The following is a 19,413-nucleotide window of genomic DNA, read 5'->3' as shown; positions in this document are numbered from 1 at the left end:
TTTATTACATGTATCCCCTTTCAGAAAATGATATCTTGGTTTTAAGATGACAATTCTCCCTGTGGGGAACTGCATCTTATTTCAATCACAAACGTTTTGATATCTTCATTTTTCATTTTTTGACATTGACAGAACACGCCAGATTTTCTCTGTGCCAACATAGACCATTATCTTTGAATGACTGCCTAGTTACAGTAGGATGATACAGTTCATCTTAGCACAGACAGAATTTTTAAACACAAGACAAGTTTTGATAATGAGGGAAAATATAGTATTAAAAAAGTGGGTTGAATTCTCCTGTGTCTCACGGGCACAGTATTGGAAGGCAGAGCCTATCCCTGTCCTTCCTCTGCCTTTTACCTCCCCAACCAAATTTTTGCACCTGGGTAGAATGAGGAAAGTCGTGTTAAGTGCCTTTCCCAATTACCGGTACACAGCATCTAGCCAGGAATGGCAGGAATCGAACCTGTAACCTCTCGATCTTGTGTCCGCTGTCAGGGGCACACAAATATAATACCAGGTAGGACTACATGTAGTATGTTGAAAAATCAAAACAGAATGTCCTAGATTTTTACATGTTCTACTGTAACTGTATTTCCACTACTTCAATTGTAAGAGAGACACAGTATGTTGCTGCTACAATGTTCAATACAACATTACAGGTTTCAGCAATGTTGCATTTGCTCTCCTTTTCCTCGCCAGCAAACCCCCCGTTCCTGCTTTGCTTCCGTGTGAAGTTCTACCCACCAGAGCCATACAGACTACACGAGGAGTTAACAAGGTATTTTTTTGTTTTTCTTGTTTGTTTGTTTGTTTGTATAGCATACCGTTAAACTGCCTGATACTAAGTGATAGCATAACACACCAGGTTTGTACAAACAACAGTACAAGCTGCATATCCGGACAGATTTATTTGATTCACTCACACCGGGATGGACCCTTACTCTTTGCGATAAATGTGGGGGGTTCATTAAATTGTGTTTGAGGTGTGGCTCTCCTCAAACACAGGACCACCATTTAACGTCCTATCCAAGGGAGGTCGCTAGCCTAACTAGGGAGGCAATTGGTGTAAAGTGCCTTACCCAAGGGCACAACATAGGGACCTATCAGGGATTCCAACTTAGTACCTCCAGGTCAACAACCCTAACCACAAAGCCAGTGTGCCAGGTATGCAATTTCTAAACTGAAAGAACTTCAGAAGTCATGTCCTGAAGCACTGCGTGACATGTGGAGTCATTGTGCAACCGCCATGCACACGCTACTGTTGGCATTAGTCAAAGTACAGTGTTGTACAGGAAAATCAGATTGTTGATGTCTTAGCTTAGTGACAAGAAGGGATGTTGATGCTCCCAGACATTTTCCAATTGAATTTTGATCCTCATTGCCACATATTAGTATGCATATAAATCAAGGAATCAAGCTGTTTTGTAGTGTGGATGTTTACCGACAGGATTATAAGTCAGCTAATCTACCACAAAAGCCCTGATTATTGCTCTGAGATTTGTGCCCCTTTTAGTGCAGGAAAGTCACAATTTGTATGCAGAACATGATGTACATGTAGACCTGCATGTAGACATCTGATTTTTGTTTGTTATGCTGTCACATTTCTCGTACTGTGTCAGTGAGTATGATCAAGTATGTCCGCACAACGGACTGTGAATCCTAAACTTGCATAGGCACCGCCAAGAGACAATTTCTAATGTAGCTATAACGTTACAATGCAAAGCGATCAATTGTACCATGGTGTGGTGGGATATATAGATAGAGACAATTTCAGTGGGACCCACAGTTCTATGTTGTTCTTTATCTTGACGCCTCCTGGTTCCACATCATAAAACAAATTCTTAGTCACTCTAGTAATTATAGAAAAAATTAAAGACACCCATTTTGTCTTCCATCTTGAGCAGCTTGAGCACATATCATATGTCAAAAGGCAGTTTGGTAACCTCTGTGTCAAATTCTTCCTCACCAAGTTGACAGTAATGGCTGTGCCCTTTCCTTTGCCTCATTTGGCTTGTGCCTCAATTTGTGAAGGCCAGCTTAGACATGCACATAAACCTTCAATCGCCTGCCATATATTCTGCTGCCTGTTGGATAGTCTGCTGAACCACCATGATGTTATTTTGTAGGCGGGTACCCATGGGCAAGGCACATTGTTTAAGTGTCAGACTGTGTTGAATCTATTTGTGGACAATTTTTTTGAAAACTGTTATCGGAACATCAGAAGTTAGAATAAATGGATTTGCTGGATATGTGTGTGTGAGTGTTTGTTTGTGCATGTGTCTGTGTGTGTAACGTTGGGTAACATAAATTCGGGATTTTTCCGATAATGGTTGACTGAAATCAATCTAGCAGAACAATAAACCATCCTTTTTTTCTAGCATTCTGTCAGTATCATGTACTATCTTTGCACTAATCATATATATGGAAGATTTTGTCTCTAGTCGTGCTGACACCATAATATTTCAACTTGAAACTACCGTCCGCCGCACACACAATGACGGTGCTGTTGGACAGGGGTGCATATTAATTCGGGAGAGAAGACTCGTCTTGAATATCTTACCGCTAATCACATTTTATACAGCAGCTACTCGTTCCATCCTTGGCTTGAGGAGAGTGCTATGGATATAGACGTGTCCAAGTAAAAAAAATACACGAAAAAACGGCCGCACCGCACACATCAGGCCTTTGCTAACATCCCGTTTGTTGAGTCGGTAGAACGTCACTCAAAGTCGATCCCCACCGTCATGGCAATGTGTACATTATTCATGGCAAGTTAGCTGGATGCCGTAGCAATGGTTATACTACTATGTCCATGTGTTCCTTGTTGTGTTAGGAGCAAACTTTGAGGAAAATATCGTCTTCAGTCCACTATCACAAGCAACATTTAGACAAAAAAGTGTTCCTCACAAACCTTTTGTCGTCTGCTTGACGACATGATTCTGGGTAACAATATGGCGGCGGGAAAATACACGTGCCGTAGGTTGTAGCAACAAAGAGGAGTTTTGATGATTGATCACACTTAGAATCCAGTTGCAGGTTAGCAAAAGAGATTGTAATAAGTTGTCTTGTAAATAATTGTGTTTAGCAGGCAGGAGATGTGACATTTGTCTTATAAACCAGCGAACAACCGTGCAGTGTGAGTCTCCCACGAAGCCCCCAGACTCTGTCGATAAGGGACGGAGAGTTTTTAACGTCGCCAACTTCTATTGCATGGTTATAGAAGCTTTTCAGACAGTATTCTGAATGCGTTAGTCTGTCAAGTTTGCATTTCTAGCGATATTACTGATGTTGCATCTAGCACATATACCTAAATACCCCGTTTTCGAAAAATCCAGAATTTAAGTACCCCACGAATTTATGTTACCCAACGTTACATGTGTGTGTGTGTATGTGTGTGTGTTTGTGTGTGAGTGTGTACACGTGTGTGTGTGTGTGTGTCACTGTGTGTGTGTGTATACATGTGTGTGTAAATGTGTGTGTTTGTGTACATTAGTGTGTGTTTGTGTACCTACAATTATAGCTGTGTCAATATGAAAACACCAACTAGAGACTGACTTGGCGTCTGCATCATTAACTTCCCAGCTCATAAACAACAGCCTTCTGTTTTTCCAACAACCTTTTCTCATCCGCTAATTCTGTCTGTGCCATCACTGATTGCATTTCAGAGGTTGATGAGTAAGTCAGTGCTGCATGAAATGTGCCAGCTGCTAGTCTTTATTTACAAGTTCAGAAGAGCAGTTCTATTTCAGGGTTGAGCAGGCACCTGATGATGCTGTAAACTTCCCTCTTGCAACCTTGAAATCTGATAAGGTCCTTGGATCTGTTGGTTTATCTTTCCAAGTGGGTAATTTGTGGTGTGCTGCTGGCAATGTGAGGTTTCTACAAGGTTTAAGGGTGGGGGATGAGTGTCATAGTGAAAGGCAGTGACTAATAGGTTTTATGTTGAGTCCCAATGAGCATCTCGGAATGTAAACTAGTATGTAGGATCATATTCTACATGTATACATTCAAGTTTACTTTAAGAGATGATCCTTCAGACTCTCCATAAAGAACATTCATCACGACTGTGCACTCAGTCCCCAGCCAATTGCAGCTGCAGGGTGTGCAGACCACTGCAGCAGCAGAACACAGTGGACTACTACTTGTGGAAACCTTACATTGCCAGCAGGGCTGTCTGTAGGACCCGACCCTCCATCCTGGGACGGAAATTTGTTAATTCGGAGGGACATAAATTTCACCCCGTCTGTCCATAAAATCTGAACTTCCATGACATATAATTGATGAAAATGTATTTTCCTAAGCTTGAAATGACAGATTTAACAACAAAAATTAGCAACATGGTCTCTGTGATTGCCAGCAACATCAACTTACTCTGCAAGAAATAAAAGACTGCCTTCATGAAGCGAAAAGTAGAATGACATTTCCCAAGAGTTCATTCTTGTTCAGTTCTCAGACACTGTTAAGGAAATCAATTTTGTGACCTTCAGATAAAGCAAAGGAAAACAGCAGGTACCTGGAGTCAATGTGTGTCCCTGTCACCCTATGACCTTTATCCTTCCCAACAGTAGCCATTCCGGTATTAAGCGGCATTAAAAACAAAATGGATTCTGACAGAGAAAAATGTGTGTAAGGGCAGTTGTCCCTTTTACTCATTCAAGTGTAGAAAATAGCTCCATCCATCCAAGCATCACTTGCTGGATAAAGTGCAGGCCTAGAATGAGATCATTTCTGGCATGACATATATCATACTGATGTGATGAGGGTCCAAAATGGCATTTAAGATACAATTAGATAAATCACCAGTTGACGGGTAGATATGAACTTTTTATTTATAAAGTTATAATACTATTTAAAGCAAGCGACCTCAGACTGAGGACGAAGCATGACGCTTCTTCATTAGCTAGAATTACGACCTGTGTATTTAGCCAGGCACACCAGGTCACTCTTCTTGATAAGTGTGTTGGGTTCTTTTACGTGCTGAGGTGTGACACTAGAGTCGTGCCTGAAGCTCCCTCATACATTGGGCCGCCGACTTAAACTCATCATTCAAAATAACGATTGCAATCCCTTACAACATGTTCAAGCTGGGGCTAACCTAGGATTGAACGGATCCATGGAATCTGTTACAGATGGACAAGCAGTAGGATTGCATTGCTGCTTGCACAACTGGGACATGTCATTTATGATTATGCTTTTCAAATATGCTTTTCAAGTCTATGATTGTTGTAGTCTGAAAGCTGCTTTGATTTTGGAATTGTTATAGACCTTTTTGGTCCATATATTATTAGTAAACAGGAACATCAAATCCTGTGAGCTGGATATTTTCCTTAGTAATTGACCTGGCTTTTGCTTCTGCTATGGATTGTAGTACTTACCTGAATAGAAAGGAGGCGCTGCTGACACATACACAGAGTGCATGTTTGTTGCATACCATCCTTTACATTTGTTAACACTGACAAATGTGCAAGTTGGCCGGGCACATACTATTCTGTTCAGAATACGTGTTACAAGTCTACAACTTATCCTTCAACTTAAAGTGCAATTTATTCACTTCCATTGAACTCTCTATATCATCTTCCTTTTCTTTTTCAGATATGAGTTGTTTCTGCAGTTGAAAAGAGATCTCCTACATGGCAGGCTTCTATGTAGCACAGAGGATGCCGCCCACTTGGGGGCCTACATTATCCAAGGTGAGGTGACATGCAGTATGTCTAAAAATCAATCTTTTGAATGGCTTTAAGCAAAGTTTGCACTTATGCTGAGCAATCACAATTCTTTCATGATCAGTGTGGCCAAAAAGTACCTGTTTTCGACTGACGACCACAGCAAAATTAAGGATTTATTTTTGCTGAGGCAAAAAATCAAATATATCCTATTGTTGTATGAATCTTCTTTGTATGATGAAATGTTCCATGGTTTCTTTAGCTGAGCTTGGAGACTATGATCAGGATGATCACCCTCAAGGGTACGTGTCAGAGTTCAAGTTGCTTGCCAAGCAGTCAGCCAAGCTGGAACAGAAGGTAGCCGAGCTACACAGAGACCACACCAGGTAAGCCGTGGATGTGTTCCCTTCTTTAATTTGTCAATCTGATGGCGTTTTTGGTCAAAACATATATCAAGTCAGTTGTATTCTGGTTTGTCCCTCAATTTGCTGGGACTTAAGTTGGACTTAAGTTGGACTTAAGCTGAATGGATGCATGCAATACTTTATGTTATATTAGTGTAGGATTTTATAGCAATGTCCTAGAGATTCTTGTCTATCGTGACTTATTTATATGAGATGTATGGAAATACAACATCATGTAGCTGTAGCAGCATCTTGAATGAGAATGTGGCTGTTATTGGAACTGTCCTTGGTGCTGAATTGCTAATCTCGTCACCTTGACTAAAGACTTACAGATATTTCTGCCATGCAAATAGATAAATAATAGCTTCCTTGCTCAGAACTGTTGAGTAGGGCCAAACAATGCCAGAAAATGTCTGGTTATTTTGGACTTTTTGTTTTGGGGTATCTTGGATATTACATTGGAGCAAACAGTGTCAGACTTTTGAAACTGAGTTTGATTCTGACGTTGTTATACATGTGATTATGTCCTTAAGACTTATGTATTCCTAAATGTTCCCAGGGGCCAAGCACCAGCAGAAGCAGAGCTGAACTTCCTGAGGAAGGTGAAGGAACTGGAGACATACGGACTGGATCCACATCCAGTAAAGGTACGGGCATAGCTACTAACAGTAGTAAATTGTTCAAAGATTCCTGTCTTGAGAAATGAATATCGTGTCTGTCTTTTGGACTCTCATAAAGAAACAGGTTTATCTATAATAGGTTAGGTTTGTACCTTTAGTATATAATATATGTACATGTATCTAAGATTTAGATATACATATACTTAAGGTACAAAGCTAAACTTTGAGAACAAATGTAATGAAACAATTAAGGTAAATCAAGTGGAATAGCTGGGATATGAAAAGGAGGCATAAAAAGAAATGCATTAAAACATTCTGACCTTTTTGGTGGCACATGTACTCTTGTATGTTTAAAAGTCAACTTGTACAATGTATTTTTGCACATGCAGGATGTTCTTGGAAGCCAAATATATCTAGGGTTCACACATCAAGGGGTGGTCATTTTTCAAGGAAACAAGAAGACACACTTCTTTAAGTGGTAAGTATTAGGCAGATACTGTACACAATGATGCCCTTTAATTCATAATTTTTTCACTTATTATAACTGACATCTAGTGAAAATCATATGAACTGCAGGCAACTAAGGTATGCTGTTCATGTATTTCCCCAACCCATCTAATGCCACAATAAAATTATCAAACTTATTCACAAATCAATGTCATAAGTAGAAAACACTACTTATGTAAGTTATGCATTTTATCTATTACATATACTGTATATATTACTAAGTGAAGTTGATTCCATGGCCAAGAGAGAGCACTTCCTTTCACAGAGCTTTTTTCTCACAGCATAGGTGGGTGTGTTTATAGAAATACATGTACATGTGAACTACACGGCAAAATATATATACTAAATATATTACATGGCAGGTTTTATTGTTTGTTTACAGGAAAGATGTTCAGAAGTTCACCTATGACAGCAAGTCTTTCCACATCTACATCGTTGCTAATGAGGTGCGTCATCCTCCTTCAAAAACAATTCTTGCATAACAGGAAGGTCAGATATATCGAAGTACATGTCGGGCTACTAATCTAATAATAGAACAGCGTAAGGGAAATGATCCTGTGTGGTTGATGGGCATCACAAGACGTTTTGACGTCACGCCAGCAAACTGATTGAATGGACGTACATGAAGATCGATTTTGCCTATTTAAAAAGCACTGCAGTTATTGCATTAGGTATGTTGGTTATATCCTAATATTAGAATCTGACCACAATCTTTTGTCAAAATGATGCCTTCTGATAAGTGCTTTTCTTAGTCAGATAGAACAGGACAACAGGCTGTCAAGTAACATTACAGGATTCTTACTGTTCTACAGGAATTATGCAACCATGTGTACTGCCGGGAAATGGAACATATGATTGATGGTTTCATCAAATTAGCTATTTTTTAGAAGGCATAATCATGTTCTGATTATGAAGGCAATAGGACGAGCTCAGATTACCTTTAGGTTTCATAAAGATTTCATGCATTTTTGAAAGCACTTTGTCTGTTAATTAAGTTTTAAGTTTAAGGTTATCACTTTTGAAGCCTATTTTGTGACAAGTTTCGTGCATAATGTTGGATCACATTTGACCTCCATTAACATTAATCCGCCGAGTTACATAAATCTGCCACTTTGAAAAACAGTGGTTTTGAGAGACCTCTAGTACAACACACACACACACACACACACACACACACACACACACACACACACACACACACACACACACACACCACTCCAGGTATACACAGTTTAGATATACAGGAGTGAATTATACGGGGGGATGTTGAGTTGGAGATCTATTTGGACATATTTTTTTTCAAGGTTGCAAAATCAATTATGTACCCTGGTGGAATTATGGTAGTAGATGTTACAGGCACGAAATAGCTGTGTAGCATTCTTTGTTTCTTTATTTTTCCAGAAGAAGCAGATCTACGACTTCCGTTGCACCACCCCAGCAGCTGTCAAACACCTCTGGAAATGTGCGGTGGAAAATCAGGCATTCTTCAGGTAAGAACTGCAGACTGTGGTTGGAATATTTAAGATTTTAGATATATGCCTTCTCATTTTGTAAGGGATGTTCCTGCATGTAGCTCAACTGAGCTCTTGGCCCCTTTTAGTTGGTAACTGGGAGACCTTTGGTTCAAATCCAGAGGGATTGGATTGGACATCTTGGTTGGGGCTGCACCCATCTTCCAGAAGGGACATAAAATGGGGGTCCCTTGTTTGAAGAGGTGCCCCAAACACATTCAAGGGGTAGGGTTAGAAACCCCTATCTGTAAAAATAAACATCGCTACATAAACAGCAAGGAAACTTGCGGACCTGTGCACCACTAGGCGCTACAAGCAACTTCTTATTTTGTTGCTTATGGCTTCAGACAGCTCATACATGTGCACTTATCAGGCTTTGTTTTGAATTTTCAGTTTTGAGAAGTCCAGCGATGTGACCCTGCAGCGGTCAGGCTTGGCTCGCCTGGGCTTTCTCCGCGGCAGTCGCTTCAGATTCAGGTGAGAGATGTGCTTCTGATGGCCTTCATTTTTAACGGTCTTCAGTGGAATCTTAAGATGCCGTAAAACTAAGTGTAAATTCATCCCATTTGTAGAAAATAGCTTCAGTAGGAGAAATCTCTCAATAGGTGATCTATTGATGAGGACCGCTGGTGAGTTTGTATTATTCCCATGGTATACTGTAAATGTTGAAATGTTTGCAGTCGTTTAGTGTTTGCAGTTTTCACAGTAACTTCTCCACCGCAAACAAATTCTTGTTCTTTCTTCTGCCTTCTAATCCCCTTATTTCGACCACGAACTAAAAACCACTGCCAATGCTCCATTTTCTCCTTACCGCAAAATTGAATCCCTGTGGACTTAAAGGCAGTTACAGTACATGTAATAAACTGTACAAAGCAGTCTCTCATGGTGAAACTGTTAACTATCACTAAATGTCTTGGAGCGTCACACAGATTCGATTCTTGCACGGTCCGTTGTCTGGAACATAAAGATAACAAAACAGTACTAAGCATGGGTGTTTATTGTGTAGATAGTGTAGCACTGGGAAACAATGGCCTGCATTACTTAAAGCCTGACCAAATCACACTTCTAGCCGCCTTTCCACAGGTCAGGCCCCTAGGAGGTTCAATCAGCTCCTGACAGCCAGAGATTGTGTTCCACAGGCTACTAAATGGTTTTGTTTATCTACAATGCTTGGAATCTTTATTGGATACCAGGAAAAAGACTAATCGACCCTTTTTTGTAAACGGACAAAAACAGCTATTGAATTTTGTAATCTGCTGTTTGTGGAAAGACATACGTAACCTCAGCCAATGCTTGTGATCAAAGAGAAGCTGAAATATAATGGCGGTATTTTGAGGTCATTTATAGTGTCCTGGCAATCAGCGAAGGCTCCCTGAACCACCCAATAATGGAGCGTAATGACGGGGGTTAATCAGACAGCTCGTTACCTCTGAAAAATACGAGTCTCTGTTTATCCAATTAAGGGGCGTCCTTATATTTAGGCCAGAGTAAGTTAATTCGGTATCCAAAGACTTGAAAACATAATGGGGGGGGGGGGCATAAAATCGAGATTAAGGGCCTAACATTGAGTTCATTCACTTACTCTTGTTTTTTCATTCAGACCGTTGTAGTGCATAGCCGCACATAGGGCAGCAAGTTTGCTTACAGTTTCAATAGCACTTTTACGGGGAGGAGTCACTAGCCCTTCCTCTTTTACATGCTTGTGGCAGTCCTTCTTGAACACAGGACCCCCATTTTATGTCCCTTGTGAAAGGAGCCTGTGAGGCTGCTACCGGTTGAGCTACAGGGACATCCCTCTCCTTGCTCTACCTAAGTGGGACTAGAACTGCTGCAAACCAATAAGTCTTCATCACTGTGGGTTGTATTGTGCCGTTGCAGGGCTGTCTCCAAGACCAATCCCTCTGTCCCGAGACGGAAAATTGATTGATGGGGGGGGGGGGGGGATTCACCTTGGCCGTCCAAAAAATCCGAACTTCATTACATGAAATTGATGAAAATGTATGATTGTTTTTAAAGCTTAAAATGACTGATTAAGCAATGAAAATTAACAACTTGGGCGTCCAAACATGAGTACCATGGGAAAGAATTTAAAGCTTGAGACAGACCTGTGTCGTTGTCTTTATAGTTGCAAGGAGTTTTCCATTGATTGTCCTGAAGCAAAACAGGAGGTGCTCTTTATCCCCTTTCACCACCAGAGAAGGCCTAATGGTACCTTTCTCTGGTTTTCCAAAGTTGTTTTTTCTACATGTACATTTATGTCTAAGGTGTTTAGCAATCTTGACTGGCCTTTACTGAATTCTGAAAAAACACACCTGTTGTTGGCCATCTTTTATATGATCCTTGCTGCCCCCATTCCTTTAAACATTTCTCCAATAACCTAAAAAGGGTTCCTCACAAAAGGTAGCATAAATACATTGTATCTGATACTTAGTTCAAATCTCTGATACCTATCTTTGTGGTCTTTTAACATTATGACCTGATTACAATGATAAGTGCAACATGGAAAAGTAGAGAAATGCTCAGGTTAGCTTCCAATTTGCATTATTGAAAAGAAGTAAAATGTTGGAGTAAGCTCTCAAATAATGTCACATGATCGTCTTTTATTCACGACAGTGGTCGTACGGAGAAGGAAGTCAGCGCGGAGAGTGGGAAAATCAGCCGACAGGAGCCGCAGGTGGTCAGGTCAGGACGCTATCTGTTGTTTCAAACGTTTGACAAATGATTGAGTTGTAACTTTTGACAGAGAAATGAAGATAAGTGGCTGCCGCAGGTGCTTGTAATTATGTCCAAGTAGATTTATGTCGCTCTATGGCCCTGCTGCTATGTTGTACAATAATAATGAACGCTCATTCTTTCTCTTGAGTTCTTGGAAAGGGGATTAGTTTATAAATTACAGCTCCCTTAAGATGACTTTGGTGTATAATGGACCTATGGTATTAACCTTTTAATACTTTGTTCTCTGGGCTTTTGAAGAATATTAATGATGCTGTCTATCGCAATCAACAGTTAACATAAAATATTCATCTAGCAGAAGGGCCTCAATAACATCGAGAGTGATTCTTTAATGTTCAATTCAGCATTTTGGAGGTCCAATTCTTTCATTTCTTTCTTTTTTTCTCTTCTTTCTTGCTGGAGGTTCTTTGAAATTGTACTCAGAGTGATACATGACATTGATATAGACTCAATTCTGCTGGCTATCTTAAGACCGCCACATTGCAAAAAGGTCTTATCAAGGCTTTATCAAGACAGTACCTGTATGTCTTGAACACCTACCAGTGGATATCTGAAGTGTGCATACCTCAGGGTCTTAGGGAACTTTTCACAGAGCATTGTCAGGCTGCAGTATGATATTCTTTAAAATTAATTTTTCTTACCATTTTCTTACTAATTACTACTACTTGATATAGTTTACCATCACAGACATTTGGCATACTTGATTTTTCTGTGAAGCAGACTTTGGCTGCGTGACATTGTCTTTTCCAAAATGTCAAGGAGTTTTTTGGGTGACTGCTGTTGACCTTACAAAGGTTAGGCCCATGAAATTATGCAAGCATTGAAATGCTTACTGCATTCATGTGCGTGACTGCATATCTTTAACAGTCATTTACTGTAAAACATGTTTTTGCCAACAGGCGATTATGGTGCCTTTAGGTGTTGCAGTAATTTCTTACCAGGATATTATAACACTTATAAATATAGAGGGACATTTTTTAACCAAAAAAATATAGATTTTGCCTGTATCTTTCATGGGCACTAATGCTTCACAGTAAAATGTTTTTCTACCTGCCGAAGCAAGTGTTTTTCACATATTCGCAGGATTGTCTGTGTGAGGAAGTCTCCCAGTCTGATCATTTGTCATTTTCTCTCCTCCCAGCTGCAAATTTAAACAGTCCATTACAGATTATGGGACCATTAGACTTGCGTAATGAAGAAGCTAAATGGCAAAGATATACCCAACAAAATTACGCTTACATGTTACTTTGAAATTTCATGGTTGATCAATGGTCAGTGGGTGTAAAATTCAATAAACTGGTGTAGAAGTCCTTGAATGCCCTTCATGAAGTACAGAACAACGACTACCATGTCTGTGTAATGCTCATATCGACCATAGTCCATTATAGAAGTGCCCATGCTGAGCTGTCGATATCAATCTACTGCTGACAGCGCCATAAACTTGACGTTTGTGGAGAATTTATAAATGAGCCAGAAAAGTGCAGGCCGTTACTGTAATGATAGTATATATCCGTGTTTCTGGACAATTTTATGGACAATGTTATGGTGTACTTCATCATTACCTTCGCCAAGAAGGTTACGTTTTTGGGTGCGTGTGTCTGTCTGTCTGTCTGTCTGTCTGTCTTTCGGTGGACAGCATAACTAGAGAAGAAGTTAGATCGATCTTGATGATATTTGGAATGTTGGTAGGGGTTGGTAAAAGGATAAAACGATTAGATTTTGGGCCCCCTAGCTTTCTATGGTACTGCAGTGGAACTTCCAGTTTTTACATCTCGTGTTCTGGACACATAATCATGATCACAATCTTTGGATAGTGTGTAGCTCTTGTGGTTTGGAAGATGTGACATAAGTTTTGGCCCTCTGGCAGCTTTCTTTGGAACTGCAGGGGGCGTTTCATTTGAAATATCACAGTATCTTGTGGAAGGATTTTCTTTGACCGTGTCAGTTTGTACTTAACCTTAGTTGAGCAATCTGCAAGACCATGTTGATAATGATATGAATATACTTAAAGTGAATTTAAGTTCAGAGGGCTGAGGTCTATTTTATTCTTCTTATATTTCTTCTATAATAATTATACAAATAAAAACTTGAAGAATAAGTTGAGTAAAGCTTCCTGGATTGACAAAAAAAATCATTGCCTGAAAGTTCTGCTTGAAGAAATTTTTTGTTTTTTTTCTATTATACTGTCTTGTGTTGTCTGACTCAATTCTTCATAACCTTTGAGTCAGTCATGACAACTTAGACCTCCAAAAATATGAATTACTGAATCCTTTCACCAGCTGCTGGTTATTACAGAGCTGACACTTCCCACATCAATTCTAATGCTTTTCCCACTTCATATGACCTCTACTTTAGGCTACATATTACACTCTTGTAGCTGTCTCCACTGGATATTGATTTTCAAAAGCTGTGTTATATTGTATTCTGTCAGAAGAAACCCAAGATGGATGGTGTAAAAGATACTGAGGAAATTTTATCCTGTTTCTTGTCAATTACACAGATGGATGAACTCATATCTTCACTTCTTAGACTCCTATGTTTTCAGATGCAAGAATCTTCTAACGGAATATACAAGACATCTTGCATTCTAAAAATACACAATCACGCTATACAAGACATCTTGCATTCTAAAAATACACAATCACACCTTTGCTAGGTTGAGGAGATTTCCACCTCCAGGTCAGTCTTCTTACTCCCAAGTCGTACTATATATATCCTTCAAAGGTACAACTTCATGTAACATACATGTAGAATAGTTGCTGCTGTGTGCCATGTAACGTTATGTGAAGATAACATTAGATGACTTTGATGACAACCTTGGGTGTCAACTGAATGTTACAGTGATTTGAATTGAAAGCCTCCATCTAGAAAGTTGTAAATCTGAGAGCTTTGGAAATGGCGCAGAGGAAATGGATTGCTCAGACTTTATCAACTTGTTGGCAGGCCTTTTACATGTAAAAAGGAGATCAGCAAGCTTCACTGTTTCTTCGTACAGTATTTCCCTGCACTATAACAGGTTTATCGTTTTCATGTTGAACACTTTGGGAAGCAATAGATTTATCTGCTACAAGTGACAATGGCAAGGGAAAAGGTGCGCTTACAACATGATGAGAAACCTGGGACCTGCTTTACAAAATTCAATCTGTGATACAGCAAGATCGTAATGACATTGAACATGCTTCACTTATTCTCTTACATAATATCCTCATTAAAAGAGATAGATGATGAAAATATCCCAGTAAATATCTTCTCAGCTGGAAAATTCAATCACAGAGAGGAAGTGTGCCCTGGTAATATCCAACCATTACTTGTCCTCTGTTGCAGACTTGTGCCAATGTTTTTCCTAATAAATGTGTGCACCCAGTCTCCAAGCAATTTGTAACTGTGTCTCAAGACTTGAGCTTTTTTCATCTTCATCACAATGTACCTGTACATGGGCCAAACCTTAATTCTTTGTACTTAGTCCTTCAATTAGCAAGACTTTGAAACCAATTATTATCAATTCTTCACTTCTATAATTACAATTACAGACTCATCATCATTCTGGCCGAGGCCAGCTGCCCTCTCCATGAATTGTTGATGAGATATGGCCAAAACATGGACAATGTCACCTTCAAAGGAAGAGTCCATTATGGTGAAATGGTGGGGGTTTTCAAAACTGTCAAAATGTTAGTAAATGAAGGAAAATAGTTCAATCTCAGTAGATTAACATCAATAGGAAGTTGACAATTTAGGGTATTTCTTTGCCTGTTTTATATTTCTGTGGGTATATAAAAATGAACATTATCAGTAACAGGAGCAGTATTGGTTCAGCCCAGCTATCAAACTAGCTCAAATCATAACACAACAGAAAGCAATAGCCTGGCTTGCTTCATCCTGATAAGGTGGGCTTGTTTACTGCTCTACTGTAGACAAATCCATTAGAACAGTAGAAATCTCACTGGAATTCATGTCGTTTTACTGAATTTTCTTTGTTTCAGTAATGTACAAATTGTCATGTATAACGTACAAGTACATTGTAATGTGTCAAAGGCAAGTTCAAGTTCAGCTGTACAAAATGTAGACACATTAGATGCTGTCTGTGGAATTCCCTGGAGCAAGCAAATGTTTTAAACCACTTAATAAGGTATTTTCAGTACATTTTACTCCAGTTGTGGGCTACATTTTGTTGAAACTGATGGTGTACTGTCTGTACTGTGTACATGTATGTGTGGAGTAAGGTCGAGGCTTTCTTACTACCAATGTAATTTGTCCTAGTTATTAGCCATCTCATCATGTAAGATTTGCATAAAACAATCATGGTGTCGTTGTTTTTGCAAATTTTACTGATCACTTTGAAATGTATACTTTTATAATTACAAATGTATAAATTCATACATTCCCTTTGTGTGCAGATGCAACTTATACCTGGATTGTTATTGCAATATATCTTGATTCTGTGCCGTGGTGAATTTTTTTCATGTCCATCATTTTTCTATGAATTAGATTCTGAGGTACAATATAGCTTATATGATAATTGTCAATTGTTTATATTATTATATAGTGATTTTGAAGAATATGATTCTGTAGTCTGTGCAATTTCCTGCGCTGAACTACTGTCAAAAGGAATTGTTTTTTGATATAACTTTTAATTTGACAATTGTGGTACAATGTACAACATGGGCCACAGTTAGACAGCATTATTTTCCATTCTTCTCTGATTTATCATTTGACAAGTTATTACGAAAAAGATGTATTATTGATAACACTAGACAGAATGTCTTCCTAGGTGGTATGGGAAGTACCTTTTGTCATAATCAGTCCTTACAGCGTGGGGGCCGTTATCTCAGAAAGGCTCTTTTCGATTTCCCTGTTGGTGTCCATGTTCATGGTGTGACATTGTTATTTGCGTTTCAAACATTATCAAATTGTCCGTTATTGAATTTCAGTTCCAGACTTTTCGAGTCGCAAGTTTATCTTGAGTAACCAGATCAACATTATTTTATTGCAAATATTACAATCTCATGGAACATTCATCTCTGCCAAGGAGGTTATTATGTTTTTCTGTCTTGTGTCATTGATGAAAAGAATTAGAGTGAACAGAAAACATTTCTTCTGGCCTTTTGGAAATGTCCTATGATTTTGTTTGTGATTGGTCAACACTACTGTGAGCATATACATGTACATTATTTGTTATGACAGTTTTTCAGCCGATCGTTAGAGAATTGTGGAAGGAAGTTGAAGGACTGCAGAACCACCTTTATCATTGAAAGGAAATATTCCAAATAGTTCCTGCTTACTGGTAACATAATCCTGCATACTGAAAGTTTTCATCTAGTGGCAGAGGGATGTTTTTTCAGAAATGTTTATATAGTGATAAGCCACAAATGCTCGCTTATCACTTAGAATTGAACCATTGTCACGATCAGAATCCTGTGTTTCTTAGTTTATGTATTTTTTCAGTCCTTCACCATTACTCATAACACTTTGCAGTAGTCTTGGGTGCTTGGGTGGCGCAAGTGTAGAGCGCGCGGCTGTCAAACAATGGGACCCGGGATCTAATCCCGGGTTGTGCCCAGAGACATGTCCGAACTTGCGCCCCGACGTTGTGCCCTTGGGAAAGGCACTTAACACGACTTTCCTCGCTTCACTCAGATGTAAATGAGTACCTAGCTCATCTAGGGTTAGGGAAGTCCCTCGGATAGGACTTTAAATGGAGGTCCCGTGTTTGGGGAGAGCCACACCCCGCGCACGTTAAAGAACCCAACACACCTTTCGAAAAAGGGTAGGGGCATGCCCCGGTGTGCGATGGTCCAAATCTTACAGACCGGTCTGGGATGACATCTTGAAAAGGTGATAGTTCACCTGTTATGTTAATCCTTCCACAAAATGTGGTAAATCGAAATAAATAAATAAATGAAATAAATAGTCACAGTCTATGTTTCCATGTGTCAAGAATGTTTACCTCTGACCAGGATATTATGATTTTCCTAGGCCTAAATTTGGCCTCACAAGCAAGGGATTTCATTTTCGGACAGATCTGGACCAAGAATCTGTTTAATTTAAATTAAAAATAAGGACTCATGGACATATGCCCTCATTGAGTCAGGGCCTGGTCACAGTCTTTGTGCCATCTTTGTACAATGGTTGTACGATCCATGGCACAATCGCAAACTGAATCCCCCCATTCTTTGGACAATAATGCATGACTTTTTTTCGTTTAAGCAGTACAAAATACAGTAAAAGTTGTCTCAGATCCTTGTCGGCAGTTGGTTCTGTCACAGCCTGCTTGAAAATTCTACAAGACCAAAATCGTAACTACATACGACGGATGTGACTGGCTGTTACATTGTATGTCACTCCACATCAGTTTTATCCTTTATGGGGGGTTCTTGGTAATGTCTTCTTCATCTTGCAAATCTTTCCTCCCCACTCTCTCTCTCCCTCTCTCTCTCTCCAACAACATTCTCTCAATTATTGGGAAGTAATGACCAGCCTGACATGTCATGTGATCACTCAAACTTCATGTAATGCTCCCTTGGGCATGCTTCCTGTGAAAAACATGGCCATTGCCAATTCTAGGGAATCAGGACCTTTACCCACACAATCAAGTTCCATAAAATGAAACCCCACCCAGTACAAGATTAAACTGTGCCAAGCACTCCCCAAAGCAATTTTTCCCTCCCAGAGATTAAACTTTAGCAGGCCCAGCATCCACCTGCCATGAGAAAGTCATTCATAACTTAATAGAAATCGGCAGCATAATCTATCTGTATGGGCTACCTTCCATTTAGTTTTGTCAGGAATTAGACTCTCCAGACCATGCGCCAGCTTTGAATGGAATTACTTTTGGTTTAAAGGCTGTACCAAATGATAACCTTGTTCCTTAGACAAAAATGAAGACTGAGGTAGATTTTTAGTACATGTAATGGGAAGAACATGGCTTTTTAGAGCAATACTTGTATCATACTTCACACAATCATTTTCTCAACTATTGCAGGGTCACTATAATGACATTGAGTCTATTTTGGCCTGTTTTTTTTTATTGTCTGAAAAGCAGGTTAATGATAGTGCTAAGCCTGGACTAGTACTAGGGACTGAGCTGTTACTAACAAGCCAGCTCCATCACCTAGTCTGTCATATCAAACCAAATTGTGACACAGAGCTGGGAGGTTCTAATGAATGTGAAAAGGTTCTCTGTTCACCAGAGAATACAAAGTAGTGGCTGTCTGAGTGGGGAAGGTGGACTGAAAGCAGGAATCCAGCTGCATGACACATTTTGGACCATTCCTTCAGCAGCGAAAGTGGAAGCAGTTTAGACTCTATAGAGCTATAAAATCTTCTACTGGTCATGACAGGAAAGACGGAGACCGTGTTTACACTGTGGCAGTATTCACAGCTTCATTGTGCCGAGGACATTCCCCTTAAGCCCTTTTCGACAAGCACAATATGAACAGTGGACCACAGCTTATTATCAGCGTCTCATCCCAAGGACTGCAACCTTTCCCAGTAGCGTGGAGGTTGGATGAGCAACACTGGTTGGGATTCAAACTCCCAATCTCTGCTCTATAGCTAGGTACATAGTACTAGTTGCTCACCCCTATACCATGCAATTACCACTGATATAGTATAATCATGATATTTGAACACTTGTGTTGGGAAAAAGTGATTAAGAATTATTCAGAATTTGCCAAAGAGACAAAGTAAAACTAACCTTAAAAATGAGAAAGGAGTATGGTGTTGTTCAATTAAACTTTAAAGAGATAAAATCTGAAAATGAATAAAACATGTGACTGTCCCCCTTTTTTTAGTCCAATTCAATTTGACTTCTTCACTCAATACCTGGAACATAATGATAAGTATATCTTGTTATCTGTGCCCCATGTCGCAGTTAAGATGGCAAATGAAACTAACAAATGTCTAATGTTCCATCATGGTTTGGAGCTTCGTTGTACAAAAAGTAGAACATTTCTGTGTGACCCTGGTGCAAAGA

At 39.5% G+C, this 19,413-nt stretch overlaps 1 protein-coding gene across 2 annotated transcripts in view; it reads left to right on the top strand.

Moving 5' to 3' along the window:
• The window catches only part of LOC136428082 (FERM domain-containing protein 3-like), a 41,474-nt gene that overhangs the window by 11,051 nt on the left and 11,010 nt on the right, over nt 1-19,413 (top strand). For both annotated transcript variants that reach the window (XM_066417359.1, XM_066417360.1), the window contains exons 4-12: nt 703-781; nt 5,596-5,693; nt 5,929-6,052; nt 6,630-6,717; nt 7,080-7,168; nt 7,580-7,643; nt 8,599-8,687; nt 9,102-9,185; nt 11,322-11,390. In XM_066417359.1, coding sequence (XP_066273456.1) covers nt 703-781; nt 5,596-5,693; nt 5,929-6,052; nt 6,630-6,717; nt 7,080-7,168; nt 7,580-7,643; nt 8,599-8,687; nt 9,102-9,185; nt 11,322-11,390 — 784 coding nt within the window. The remainder of the gene's footprint in view (nt 1-702; nt 782-5,595; nt 5,694-5,928; nt 6,053-6,629; nt 6,718-7,079; nt 7,169-7,579; nt 7,644-8,598; nt 8,688-9,101; nt 9,186-11,321; nt 11,391-19,413) is intronic.

The sequence above is a fragment of the Branchiostoma lanceolatum genome, chromosome 2 (assembly GCF_035083965.1).
Source record: "Branchiostoma lanceolatum isolate klBraLanc5 chromosome 2, klBraLanc5.hap2, whole genome shotgun sequence".
Lineage (NCBI taxonomy): Eukaryota > Metazoa > Chordata > Leptocardii > Amphioxiformes > Branchiostomatidae > Branchiostoma > Branchiostoma lanceolatum.
The sequence above is the reverse complement of the archived record's forward strand: the minus strand, read 5'-3'. Positions and strand labels throughout refer to the sequence as shown.